This window comes from Scardinius erythrophthalmus (genome assembly GCF_964197995.2).
Source record: "Scardinius erythrophthalmus genome assembly, chromosome: 7".
In the NCBI taxonomy this organism is placed as follows: domain Eukaryota; kingdom Metazoa; phylum Chordata; class Actinopteri; order Cypriniformes; family Leuciscidae; genus Scardinius; species Scardinius erythrophthalmus.
This window is the reverse complement of record NC_138227.1, coordinates 19,763,976-19,778,604: the sequence shown is the minus strand read 5'-3', so window position 1 is coordinate 19,778,604 and position 14,629 is coordinate 19,763,976. Positions and strand designations below refer to the sequence as shown.

General features: G+C 43.2%; 1 protein-coding gene across 2 annotated transcripts in view; it reads right to left on the bottom strand.

Moving 5' to 3' along the window:
- The window catches only part of rtn4rl1b (reticulon 4 receptor-like 1b), a 164,773-nt gene that overhangs the window by 16,444 nt on the left and 133,700 nt on the right, over positions 1 to 14,629 (bottom strand). The window contains exon 1 of one of the 2 annotated variants that reach the window (XM_081370352.1): positions 1,954 to 2,068. The exons of the other annotated variant lie outside the window; for it this stretch is intronic. Within the exon in view, the coding sequence (XP_081226478.1) occupies positions 1,954 to 1,966 (13 nt within the window). The 5' untranslated portion in view covers positions 1,967 to 2,068. Of the gene's footprint in view, positions 1 to 1,953; positions 2,069 to 14,629 lie in introns of those variants that run through there. 2 annotated transcript variants of the gene reach the window in all.

Here is a 14,629-nt window from a genome sequence, read left to right as displayed (position 1 = left end):
AACAAGCTGGCATGGTCTACGCTCTGCGAGAAAGCGTTCCAAGATCTGAAGACTCGTTTCACCTCGGCTCCCATCTTGAAACACCCAAACCCCCGACGTCAGTTCACTGTGGAAGTGGATGCCTCCAGCACAGGTATCGGAGCAATACTGTCACAACGCCAGGGAACCCCAGAGAAATTGTACCCGTGTGCCTACTACTCCCGCAAACTCAATCCCGCGGAACGTAATTATGACGTCGGGGACAGAGAACTGTTGGCCATGAAAGCGGCCCTGGAGGAATGGAGACACTGGTTGGAGGGCTCGACCATACCCTTTCTCATTCTAACCGACCACAAGAACTTGGAGTACTTGAGAACCGCCAGACGTCTCAATGCCCGCCAGGCCAGATGGTCGTTATTCTTCTCCAGGTTTCTCTTCACCATAACCTATCGGCCCGGGTCCAAGAACGGTAAGGCGGACGCACTCTCCCGCCAATACGACTTGTCCCAATCAGACACCTCTCCAGCCACCATCATTCCCATCTCCCAGATCGTCTCCCCCGTGCAATGGGACATCATGGCCGAGATCACTGAGGCCCTAGAAACGGATCCTGCTCCTCCGGAATGCCCTCCTGGACTGACCTACGTCCCCGCTCCCCTACGGCATTGCGTACTGACACTGATCCACGAAAATCCCAGTCTGTCTGCAACAGCATGGTAATTAATCTTTATTTATATTTATTCCTATTCCTTATGTATTTGTGAGGAAGTATTGTATTTTAGGTAACACTTTATTATACAGTGCCCTTGTTACATATGTTACATATACATACCATAGTAATAAACAGTAAATTATGCATACTTACATGCAACTAAACCAAGCAAACCAAACCCTAATCTTATAGTAAATACATGTAGTTAATTAATATTACTCAGTAGTTAAATATATAATTACACTGTAACACATACACCTTAAAATAAAGTGTAACCATATTTTATTACATTATATTAGTGTTGAAACGAAGACGCTACAGAAAGGTGTTTATCTCATTACATAGTTGAATCATTGTGTAACATTTATGTGTATTACATATGCTTTAAAAGTCTTGATTGTGGCAAATAAAGCCCAGAAAACACCTCAGACCCCAGAGGGTTAAGGAACACTTCTTAAGAGAAGTCAAGCAGCAAATTGCTAATAAAAACAAGATGCACTATCAGCTCATTAGCTCAAGTGTGAAAAAGAGATCCGTAGCAGCTTGTGGGACCCTCACTTGCAGGAGCACAACAGATTAGTCCTGACAGCAGGCGTACAGCAAGGAGACCCCAGACCTGCTGCTCTGACCTCCCCACTGACTGCTGTTAAAACGCTTCCTATTCACACAAACACTTGTGCTTATGACACTCTTGAACATTTTTGCTACCACCTTGGAAAGCAAAAAGAAAGAAAAAGTCTCATCCATTCCACAATCGGACACTTATTATTGTGTCTAGTCATCTTTCTTTCTACTCTTTTGCCTTCTGTGTGCATCACATCACTGATGCCAGGGGAGAAGAATGGCCATTGTATTATTATGTACCACCCCCCTCCCCCTCTTTCTCCCTTTTCTTTTTTTTATCTCTAACTCTGGCCATACCTTTGCCACATCAGTCTCTTCATATAGGGTAGGTAAAATGTGACAATTCCCCGCTGTTGGTCAATGTATGTTCAGTGAACTGTATCTTCTTTTTCCACCCCAATAAATAATGGTGGAAATTCTCGTTTGCTTGACTGCTTGAATTGGGAAATATTCACATGAGCAAAAAGTGACAACTAGCTCTTGTCTCCCCTGCTTACCACCAGCTCTGAAAATGAGTTTCGTTTTTTTTGTAAGGTGATATATTTCTTCTCTTATTTGCTAATGGCATCAGTCATCAAGCATTAGACAAAACATACTTACTCCTAATCTTCCTTTTAGCAAAGCAAATCAACACCCACCCTTTTTCTCCATCTCTCGCTGTCTCTGTCACACGCTTCCCCTTGTGTCCTATCTTCTGTATTCCTCCTACTCGGCAAGTGTCACTATCCCAGGGTTGTTTACTCTTTCCGCTCTGTTTTTGTTTGGTTGTTTCAGCGTGAGAAGCGACACGGGAGGCTCAGCTGGATAAAACACATTCAGTGTACGGCCCTGATTACGGCAAAGCCAATCTGGACGTTAGAGATAGTACAGCAGCTTACGGGATTCACTGAGTCATACGGAAGCCACATCATGCTGAACACCGACTTCAAAGTTTATTCATCAGGCTTTAAAAAAGTCTTCCATCATGCTAATTTACTTAAATACTTAAATTTAGAACTAACTTTTTGTGTCCATGAAAAGGGCTTTATGGATTATGAAAGAACATTGTGGGTTGCTCTCATGAACAAGACCATAGGTAACATGAGGAGCAACATGAGTGTCTTTCAGTCTTTTTATGACCCCTTTTCCCTGCCCACCGGGGGAAAGGTCACGGATGTCTCCAGTCTTTTCACACGAACCACAACCAGGAGAAGAAGGAACAGGGGAGGTGTCACTCCGACGGCGGCCTTTAACTTCTGTGGAGGTCACACCTTCAGGGGGTCAGTGAGCCAAGGGAAAGTTTACAACCCTTTGTCTTTGAGCATATGTCTTTGAGCATATGCATTGCATATGTAACTGGGTTGGGTGTTGATGTTGAATCTGTTAAAATATTCTTGTAATATTAATATGTTGCATGGGTATCAACATATATCAAATGATCTGAAAAGATGAAAATAAATTCATAGATATCAAACATGGTAACAAACTGGTTCTATCATAAAACATGCATAAAACAGTATACAGTACAAAATACATTATATAAGACAGTAATAATCATACACGCAATGTCCTGGAGATATGCATATTCATTCATAGAAGGTTTGCCTATGAATTAATGGGTCCTTTTTATGGGACTTATGTGTCTTACATATGGCCTGTGCCTTCCACATTTTTTTCGAACATCTTATCTTTCAGGTGTGCCTTTGTTACCATGGTAATCAGGCCATTTTGGGGAGTTGAAAAAATGTGTGTCTGATTGGTCCAGATGCTACAGGCAAGGGAATCATGTGACATAACAATGAGAAAACTTCAAAATAAAACACATGAAAACATGAACATGAACCAACACCCAAACCAGACCTGACATAAGAACTATACTGACCAATATTTATTCCTCTTAAAGGAGAACTCCGGTCAATTTTAACATTGAGCTCATTTTTTTGTAAATTTGGAGTGCTGTCAATACAGAGAACAACGACAAAAATCGGTGTTGCCTACACCGTGTTATCCTCTTTTTAAAATTTGCATCTTGTTGACTTCAATGGGGCAAGTTTTAAACCTGCTTTTAGCCTCTTAACATCCTTGATGTGTCATTACAAGTGCACAGGTCATGTGAGTGATTCCTTCAGAGTGAACACAGTGAATCTGACTGCAGTAGATGTGAAAGATATGAATAAAAATGATGTTATTTCAGCCAGCGCACATACCTGTATTTACATCCTGTTTTCGGTCGAAGTCCACAGTAATCGATTGTCGAGTTCACGCGCGTGATCATAGGTAACTAAACCTATGCACGTGAACTCGACAATCGATTACTGTGGACTTCGACCGAGATTCACCCGAGATTGACCGGAGTTCTCCTTTAATTGCCTTTAAAAGCTCAGATGTGTGCCTGAGTTACTGCGGCACTGATGTGCAAGACAACACTATGAATAGGCTACTATAATCACAATATAGCGAGTAACACTATAAATAACACTATAAATACAATATGGTTACTGCACGGGCTAACTGTGCCATATTAACCAGTTCTTGACCCCTTGATTTCTACCAGTAGAACACAAGTAGAAATATAACGATAAACGTCTGTGAAAACAAACTCTTAACTGTGCCATTATGCCTCATTTGAACCTCCTGTTTGTCATGTGGTTTGATAGAAGAGGGAATGAGATTCAGTACTTCACATCACTCCCAGACTGCATCTGCTGTCCTTTCAGAGCCAAAAGGGGTACCTGAATGTCAACAAAAATGAACCATCTTAAGACCATCTGTTGTGGATGGCTGTCCTTTGGCTGAGGGGAAATCCATATTCCCATTTTATAGCATATTTCCCAAAGAATCTTAACAATTCACTATCCTTGAAGAATGACCATGAGCGTAAAGGAACACTTTAGTATGAAACATATAAAAAATGAGAAGGAGAGAGCGAGTAAAAGTACTATGCCAGTCTTCACTCTTTTCACAACAGGCCGGCTTAGTCCTGTAAAATTACATTTGCCCTGCGTATCTCCCCATTGGGGTTATTATCAACACATATTCCTGCCTTGTTCCACTAACGTTGGCCTCTATTGGCCACTCAGCTGGGCTTCCATTTTAGGAAAGGTTGTGGAGGGGAAATGATTGGTTTAGGCCTTTTGCCTCTGGGACTTGGTGTGTAAGGCCTTAATGAAACACTGCAGGCAGCTCCACATCATGCTTTGTGAAGGGACTCTGAGTGGCACCGGTGACAACTGTGGGCTCAGCTGTCTCAGACATGGCCCGTCAGCAGATGTATGAAGAGAGAAAGGCCGAAATAAGAGGGGGAGAGAGAGAAGTGGCAAAGGAAACACTCATGGGAGCAAAGGAGTGAAGAGGAAGACAGGAAAATTAAAGCAGGAGAGCTGAGAGAGAGCAAATCTCTCACCAGCAGAGAGTTCAGAGGGGACCCAGGGTCTGGGGGGACAGATAAAGCGTTCTTGCACCAACATTTGAAATAACTGAATGCATTTGCCTGTCATGTTTCCATATTACAAACCCTCAATGCATGTTCTGATGTTTTGAAGGGGAAGACATGACTTTTAATAGCATTTCTAAATGTAATGTAACAAGGAGAGCTGTACTTTTTTTTCATCGTATCCTCATGCTTGAGTCACAACTCAAAGAATAGCTTATTCGGTTTTACAAGTAGTACCAAAGTGCTACACTAAGCATTTTTCCAGTTCAATTTTTAAATGATACATCCAGACAACTTCTATTTTCTGACTGATTTTTTTTTTTTTTTTGTGCTTACTAAGAAGAAATGAAAATGAGCTTTTGCACTGGTATACACTTCAAGGTTTGGCTGGTTAGCATGTTACAGTCAGCTCTTCACAGTAGATGCTTTAACTGCGACCTTCTACTGCCAAAAAGCATCATTCTCCATGGAAACCCATTCAAAAGTATATGTGTATTCAGACAAAATTAAATATTTTGCACAGATATGATTTATTACAACATTTTGTCATTTAAAAAATAGTTGTCATGTATTATTTCAAAATGTAATTTATTTTATATTCAGTTACATTGTGATTTATTTTATATAATTTATTTTATAGTTTATCCATATATTACAGTAGATATTTGTCAATACCTGATTATTATTATTATATTTTTTTCAGATTTCAAGTCTCATATCTGAGCATCCTGTGCCAGCCTAACACACTTCTACTTTTAATGAGACCCTTAAATGCCTGTCACTTCAACAGCACACACCATGTGTGCTCCTTCATTCTCTTTTCATTAAAGGGCGATAGGGCAAAAATGGTCCAAATAGACAGTTAGATGCCATCCTCCAGAAAAATGAGAAGAAGCATGTCTCATATACTGTTCTCGATCAATTGTTCATCTCATCTCCGTTCGATACACCCTTTAAAAATTCAGAGCTATGAGAGTATGAGCTACACTTATGAAACAGGTATCAGAGAAGAAATTGGCCTTTGCATATAATTGCTTTGGCTTGTTGTTTTTAGCCTGTTCCTTTGAATAACTTAAATAAGCTATTCAGAGATCAAATTAGCCCAGATGAAACAGAGTTGTGTTTGAAGCATCTTCTTTTCTCTTTTCAAGGGTAGGGCTGACTCACTGTTATTGGTGCACTGAGTCCAGACAGTTACACAATCGCCTTTAAATGAAAAAATGCTTGTTGTAAATCAGCTATGCCTACCCAGCGCCTCCAGCTGAAGGTGGCTTTGCTCCACGTCCCTGACTGTGCCTTCAGCTGTTTTCAATGTGTAAATGCCGGGCGAGAAAATACATAGCGGCTCTCACACACCCTGTGCTTGAGGCAAAAAGAATACGATTTTTTAATTTCTTTTCACAATCCCTGTCTGTGTTCCCCAGTACGGGACTAATGATTCCAGGGAGGATAGGACATTGAGATGGTGGATGAAAAATCCCTGCAAACGCTTTTCATTTTAGGTGAAGAATCTCCCGTTAAGTGAGACAAGCTTCTTCTTTTTTCATCTTCCCCTCTGTTTTTCTTTGACACAAACTTTTTAGCTGTCTGCTGGGAATTGGCTTGGTGGACTGCTTCAGTCAGAAATGACAAAACAAAAATTAGAAGCATATCTTTCACACAGAAACAAGTGAGCCGTGGGCCCGCTGTCAACGTAATACATTTGATGAGGGAAATCTGAGAGGTATAGTGATTGAACTTATTACATATTACTGCTTGATGGATAAGACCAGGTGCCTGCAAGCTACTCTGAGGTATTGCTTGAGGTAACAAATTTTGCTTAGGATGTGTATACTGTAGACTGATGTTTCTTAGAAACTACCTTTATACGAGACGATAATTGCATCTGTCTGCTGTGAATTCTGAGCCCATTATGTTCACATTCCCATTAAAGACATGTCTAAGGCTGTGGGACTGCTCAAACCTCATAAGAACAGCAGAGACTGAGGGCTGTCCTACTCTGCCAGACTCACTTTTTGGAACCGGAATGATAACAACTCCATATTGAGGAGCTGGTGAAATATTGTGCAGATCTCAGCGCTGTTTGTTTTCTTTTTTTGAAGCGCCTGACAAAGCTGGGTCGTATGACTACCCTCACACCCACACAATCTCTGGAGTGCTCATTATGTCTCTATGCTGATATCTGTAAGCATTTACTATTGGCTGTCGGGAACTACAATATACCGACTGCATGTAAAATTGCAAAAATGACAGTGCTGATGTACAGTTAAGCACAAAGAAGTGAAATCTAGTAGTAGGAAATGAGAATATATATAAAAAAAAACTTAGAAAGTTTGGGATCTGTAAAATACTTCTAAAGGAAGTATCTTATGCTTACCAGGGCTGCATTTATTTGATCAAAAATACAGTTAAAACAGCAATATTGCTAAATATAATTACAATTAAAAATTATTTTAAAATGTAATTTACTCCTGTGATGGCAGAGCTGAATTTTCAGCATCATCACTCCAATCATCAGTGTCACATGATTTTTCAGATATCATTCTAATATGTTGATTTGCTGCTCAATAAACATTTCTTATTATGAATGTTGATAGCAGTTGAGCTGCTTAATATTTTTATGGAAACAGTGATGCATTTTTAAGGATTCTTTTGTTCAAAAGAACAGCATTTATTTGATATCGAAATCTTTTTAAAAGATTGTTACTGTCACTTTTAGTCAATTTAATGCATATTTGTTGAACAAAAGTATTAATTTGTTCAAAAGTACCATGGAGTATGTAAATACTGTGGTAAATAATCATTCAGTATCATGGTATACAGTATAGTACAGTTTGCCTTCCATCTGAAACCATCATTGTGGTGCATCATGGTACATTTCTGTAAGGGAAATAAAGGCAGTTTGCTTTCACTATAAATTCAATTATGTAATATGTTCAAAATGAGACTTTCGCAGGGCTGCAGTAAGTGAGAAACAAAAAATGGAACAACTGCTATGAAGTGTAAATGAATTGCACGCACAAACATATTATGTTCGGCATAAATTCATTTTTCAGTGCTTTGTTCACTTGGCATGCTCATCCAAATAAAACACAGCCAATTCTCACAATCTTTCTTTCTACAGGCTGCACAGGCTCTTGCCATCAGAAAGTAACAAAATCCAGGAACAAACCACATAGGCTCCACACACTGACTTTTCTGGATTGTTCTTTAAGAATGTGCTTGGCTACTGAACACTGGCCATGTTGCTGTGGTCAGTAGCCAAGTCAAAACCAGTCAGCCAATTCGTAGTACTTAATGTTAGCATGGAATTAAAATTGACTCTGTAGCTTCTTAATAAGCAATTCTAGTCTTTATTATCCACAATTCATCAGTGCAAATAAAAAAATAAAATGAACAAATAATTTGCCCCACAACAACATGGTTTGTCAATGCTATTTTATGTTGACTCATTAATAAGCAGTAGGCACGTCATCGCACATTCGTGTACATTGGCACACTGATTAGGGAAGTATTGTTAGGCTTCTTAAGATGAAATTGGGATCAAATAATAATAATAAAAAAAAGATGAAAGATGAAACCTCCAAAGATGAAACATTGCACTTCTTATTTTATGAAACTGAGAATGTATTACACCCCAGTGATCATCAGAAGACACAACGGACCCTTTTCTTGCACTTTTCCAGTTTTAAGACTTTGATTCTATTTGAGCAGCATGAGTATTCATGTCAGAGTGCTCTGAAACAAGAACAGATTTACAGCTTTAAGGAATAGTTCACCCAAAAAATGAACATTCTGTCATCATTTACTCACCCTCATATCATTCCAAACCCGTATGATGTTCTTTCTGCCTTAGACCACAAAAGGAGCCATTAAACAAGATGTATACTCTGCTATTTACTACAGTGAAAGAGTTTGATAACCAGGTGCTGTCAAGCTCCATATTTCAGTAAAATGGCGATAAAGCATCATAAAAACATGATAAAAGTAGTCCATGGACTACACGTGCACTATATGAACTATATTTCATGTTCCTGAAGCTGTACGCCATAGCTTTATACTACTGGTGAAAAGTTTGGAATAATTATAAAAAAAAATTTTTTTTTTTTTTTGAAATGTTTTTAAAAGAAGTCTCTAGTGCTCACCAAGGCTGCATTTAGTGTCTTTGATCCAATAAAAACAGTAATATTATGGAATATTATTACAATTGAAATAAATGTTTTCTATTTGAGTATATTTTTAAATGTAATTTATTTATGTAATGCCAAAGCTGAATTTTCAGCAGCCATTATTCTTCAGATCTTCTATTCCAGTGTCACATGATCCTATAAAAAAAAAGTATACAGTTTTTGACGACATGAGGGTGAGTTAACAATGACATTGATTAGTCATGATTTTCATTTTTGTTTGAACACATGAATGAAAAATGAAGGTTATGAGGGCTTGCAGACCAAATACAAAATCTGCTGGCCGTGTTGTGTATTTGGTGAGGGTATATTTGCCGTTTATGATAATGACTCATCATCTCTCATGCAAGAGATTGATTGACCCCACTGAAGAAGATCTCTCACTTTTTAATTACGCGTAATTGCATGTTTTCGTCTATTATTCCCTTGTTTATGTCATGATTCTTGTCTTGTGTTCCACTTGTTGTGTGTGTTCTTTTGTCATTTCCTGTCTTGTGCTGAGTTTTGTAGTCCTTTGTAGTTTTTCTAGTTTATTAGTATCCCCAGGTGTTTCTCATTAGCCACACCCCCTTGTTATCTTGTTTAGCTTGTTGGTCCCTGTGTATTTATAGCCCTTGTGTTTCACTTGTTACTTTGTCAGTTGTTGTACATGTAAGGGTTGCTTCTAGATCTTGTCATGCTCGTGGTTTTGTTTCTTTTTCCCTGAAGTTCTTTATTATTTGTTCTATGTTTAATTCATTAAAAACTTGCGCTTAGATCCTTGCTTCCGCCTGCTTTCTCCGGCACATTACAGAACAACTGACCGACTATGGATCTAGCAAGTACTAGCTGGGACCCACTGAGCAAAATTTGTTCTATTTTTCAAGATGATCGCAGCATCGAAAGTTATGTGGAGGAGTTCCTTTTTTATAGTCATCTCGTTCCTGGGAACGAGGCTAGGCTGAAGGACTGTTTCTGGAGTGGACTAGAACAGGACATTAGCTTAAATTTACCAGAGGAAGACCCCAGCTGGACCCTGGTACAGTACATTGACTTTGTCCTGCAGTTTTGTGGTTCCCCCTTCACTGTAGGGGAGGTGGAGAAACTTCACGCCAGTCCAGCCGAGCCTGCACTTCACGCCAGTCCAGCCGAGCCTGCACATCATGCCATACCAGCCAAGCCTGCACGTCACGTCGCTTCTGCTGATCCAGAGACCGTTCACGTCGCTTCTGCTGATCCAGAGACTGTTCACGTCGCTTCTGCTGATCCAGAGACTGTTCACGTCGCTTCTGCTGATCCAGAGACTGTTCACGTCGCTTCTGCCGATCCAGAGACTGTTCACGTCGCTTCTGCTGATCTAAAGACTGTTCACGTCGCTTCTGCTGATCCAGAGACTGTTCTTGTCGCTTCTGCTGATCCAGAGACTGTTCACGTCGCTTCTGCTGATCCAGAGACTGTTCACGTCGCTTCTGCTGATCCAGAGACCGTTCACGTCGCTTCTGCTGATCCAGAGACCGTTCACGTCGCTTCTGCTGATCCAGAGACCGTTCACGTCGCTTCTGCTGATCCAGAGACCGTTCACGTCGCTTCTGCTGATCCAGAGACCGTTCACGTCGCTTCTGCTGATCCAGAGACCGTTCACGTCGCTTCTGCTGATCCAGAGACCGTTCACGTCGCTTCTGCTGATCCAGAGACCGTTCACGTCGCTTCTGCTGATCCAGAGACCGTTCACGTCGCTTCTGCTGATCCAGAGACTGTTCACGTCGCTTCTGCTGATCCAGAGACTGTTCACGTCGCTTCTGCTGATCCAGAGACTGTTCACGTCGCTTCTGCTGATCCAGAGACTGTTCACGTCGCTTCTGCTGATCCAGAGACTGTTCACGTCGCTTCTGCTGATCTAGAGACTGTTCACGTCGCTTCTGCTGATCCAGAGATTGTTCATGTCGCTTCTGCTAATCTAGAGACTGCTCACGTCACTTCTGCCGATCCAGAGTCTATCGGTAGTCTAGCCGAGCCTGCACTTCACGCCAGCCCAGAGTCTCCTTCGCCGCTGGTCCTGCCCAGTTCAGAGTCTCCTTCGCCGCTGGTCCTGCCCAGCTCAGAGTCTCCTTCGCCGCTGGTCCTGCCCAGCTCAGAGTCTCCTTCGCCGCTGGTCCTGCCCAGCTCAGAGTCTCCTTCGCCGCTGGTCCTGCCCAGCTCAAAGCCCTCTTCGCAGCTGGTCCTGCCCAGCTCAAAGCCCTCTTTGCCGCTGGTCCTGCCCAGCTCAAAGCCCTCTTCGCCGCTGGTCCTGCCCAGCTCAAAGCCCTCTTCGCCGCTGGTCCTGCCCAGCTCAAAGCCCTCTTCGCCGCTGGTCCTGCCCAGCTCAGAGCCTTCTTCGCCGCTGGTCCTGCCCAGCTCAGAGCCTTCTTCGCCGCTGGTCCTGCCCAGCTCAGAGCCTTCTTCGCCGCTGGTCCTGCCCAGCTCAGAGCCTTCTTCGCCGCTGGTCCTGCCCAGTTCAGAGCCTTCTTCGCCGCTGGTCCTGCCCAGCTCAGAGCCTTCTTCGCCGCTGGTCCTGCCCAGCTCAGAGCCTTCTTCGCCGCTGGTCCTGCCCAGCTCAGAGCCTTCTTCGCCGCTGGTCCTGCCCAGCTCAGAGCCTTCTTCGCCACTGGTCCTGCCCAGCTCAGAGCCCTCTTCGCCGCTGGTTCCGCCCAGTTCAGAGCCCTCTTCGCCGCTGGTTCCGCCCAGTTCAGAACCCTGTTCGCCGCTGGTTCCGCCCAGTTCAGAGCCCTCTTCGCCGATTGTCTCGCACCGCTCAAAGCCCTCTTCACCGCTGGTCCCATCCAGCTCAGAGCCCGGGACTTTCCCCAAGTATTTTTTTGGGGGGGGCCAAAGGGCTCCGCCATGGCCACCCGAAGGGTCTTCACCGCCATGGCCACCTGAAGGGTCCTCACCGCCCTGGCCGCCCGAAGGGTCCTCACCGCCCTGGCCGCCCGAAGGGTCCTCACCGCCGTGGCCGCCCGAAGGGTCCTCACCGCCCTGGCCGCCCGAAGGTTCGTCTCCGCCGTGGCCGCCCGAAGGTTCGTCTCCGCCGTGGCCGCCCGAAGGTTCGTCTCCGCCGTGGCCGCCCGAAGGTTCGTCTCCGCCGTGGCCGCCCGAAGGTTCGTCTCCGCCGTGGCCGCCCGAAGGTTCGTCTCCGCCGTGGCCGCCCGAAGGTTCGTCTCCGCCGTGGCCGCCCGAAGGTTCGTCTCCGCCGTGGCCGCCCGAAGGTTCGTCTCCGCCCTGGCCGCCCGAAGGTTCGTCTCAGCCCTGGCCGCCTGAAGGTTCGTCTCCGCCCTGGTCGCCTGCACTGCCTGCTCCGCCCTGGTCACCTGCTCTGCCCTGGGCGCCTGCACTGCCTGCTCTGCCCTGGCCTCCCATCTTGCCGCAGTCTCCAGGTCCTCTGCCATTCCACGGACCTGGCCCTCCATCCCTCCCCCGTTCCACCTCTGCTCCACCACCCTCCTTGACATTTATTTATTTATTTTTTGTGGAGTGTCTGGAATCCACTCCTTAAAGGGGGGGCTCTGTCATGATTCTTGTCTTGTGTTCCACTTGTTGTGTGTGTTCTTTTGTCATTTCCTGTCTTGTGCTGAGTTTTGTAGTCCTTTGTAGTTTTTCTAGTTTATTAGTATCCCCAGGTGTTTCTCATTAGCCACACCCCCTTGTTATCTTGTTTAGCTTGTTGGTCCCTGTGTATTTATAGCCCTTGTGTTTCACTTGTTACTTTGTCAGTTGTTGTACATGTAAGGGTTGCTTCTAGATCTTGTCATGCTCGTGGTTTTGTTTCTTTTTCCCTGAAGTTCTTTATTATTTGTTCTATGTTTAATTCATTAAAAACTTGCGCTTAGATCCTTGCTTCCGCCTGCTTTCTCCGGCACATTACAGTTTATGTGTGTTGTGTTTAATTTTGGATTGCTGTGTCAAATGATTCCCAGAGCCTTCCCTTGGCTGTGGCACTCATCCGCCGCTGGAAAGCTGTAGTAATTATGGTGATTTTCACTGCTGCTTAAATGCGGTGAAATGCGAGGTGAAGTTTAATAGCGCATGTGTGAGAGCATATATTTCTAATAACGCCAATGCCACTGACAAGAGAGCGGAAAACCAACGAGCGTCTCTTGAATAATGTTTTAATGGCTCGCAGCAGTGTGTCTGTGTGTGTGCGGAAGGCAAAATTTCTGATAGAGAAGCCTGTGTGCACAAGATGAGATGTTCCTCCATTCGACTGTGAATGTATTAGTAACTCATTAACACCAGCATACTGCAGTCAATATGCGTTTGTGTCTGTTTGTGTGCAGTGGGGTGAAAATTGCATCTCAAAGCAAATAAGATGCAGCCTCTTCAATTCAGACCAACTCTAAAAACTTTCTCGGCCTCGTATAAGAAGACAATATCTTGTCGTACTAGAGTTTGAGGGGGCATAGTGCAGTTAGTACGCCATGCACAAATGCTTATTTATTTGTGCTGACAGATAAGGTATGATAATACTGAATGCTCCCTTAGCTTCTTTCCTATATGCCAATGTATGCGCGGTGGCCCAGAGCTGAGCTCCCTCACCAATCCCAGGGAGTCAGAGGTGATAAGGTCATACAAATGGGCTGTGCTGTCAGTTATGCACTCTAGCTAATCCCAGACACACACCTGACTGTCCCGGCCCCCAGATTGAAGCTGGCCGCTTCTAACAAACTCCAATTATTTGAGTGTAACGAGATCCTGGAGCGCGGCATTTCGCAGGCCCATCATCATTACCACGGGGGTTGAGTGGCAGCAGAAAGCACCATGTTCCCCCTGACTGACTGCAGCCGGCGCCGCTTTTGACAGCCAGCCACCTTAAACCTCTCTCTCTCACACACACACACACACACACACACACACACACACACACACACACACACACACACACACACACACACACACACACACACACACACACACACACACACACACACACACACACACACACACACACACACACACACACACACACAGAGGAAATAGCTAAACAAAATGCTTAAAATGCACACTCCATCTCTTTATTTTACACATTCATACTAATAGATAATTCAAACACTCACTTTAAAACACAGACTATTTATCTCTTGGGGATTTAAGTGTGCACTCGATTCCTGTGATGCACATTTTAACTCATATGCAATCTATTTAAGTAGATAATGGCAGGGCTATTATAGTTTTGAATTGTTTTAGTTTTCTATTTTCGAGTCATAAGTCCCAGTATTTTTTCTTTTTCTTTAATTTTAATTTAATTTAATTTAGTTTAGTTTTTATGTATTACATAATACATATTTGTTTATTTATTTATTTTAGTCATATGTCCCAGTAATGTTCCCCTTTGACCTCCATTATTTTATATTTATAAAGGTGCTTAATTACTTTGTGCTATGACTACTTACAACTTCCATACAAATGTTATGCAGATCAGTCTTTCAGTTATAAATAGGACAGAATAGCAAGTCAAGCAGTCAATATAATAGCAGTCAAGTGTAAAACACCTTAGGCTGAGTGTGAGACAAGATCCCTACTTAACCTTTATATATTTCATGTTCACACAGAATGTTAGGTGGTATTTGCTGTTTAGATTTATATAACTAAACTGCAATACTGTTAGTGTAATATAGTAAATCCTTCAGAATGGCTCTGGCACACAGCATGATGGGAAACCCTTCAAAAAGAGCTGCAGAGTTGACACGATGCTCAACGCTG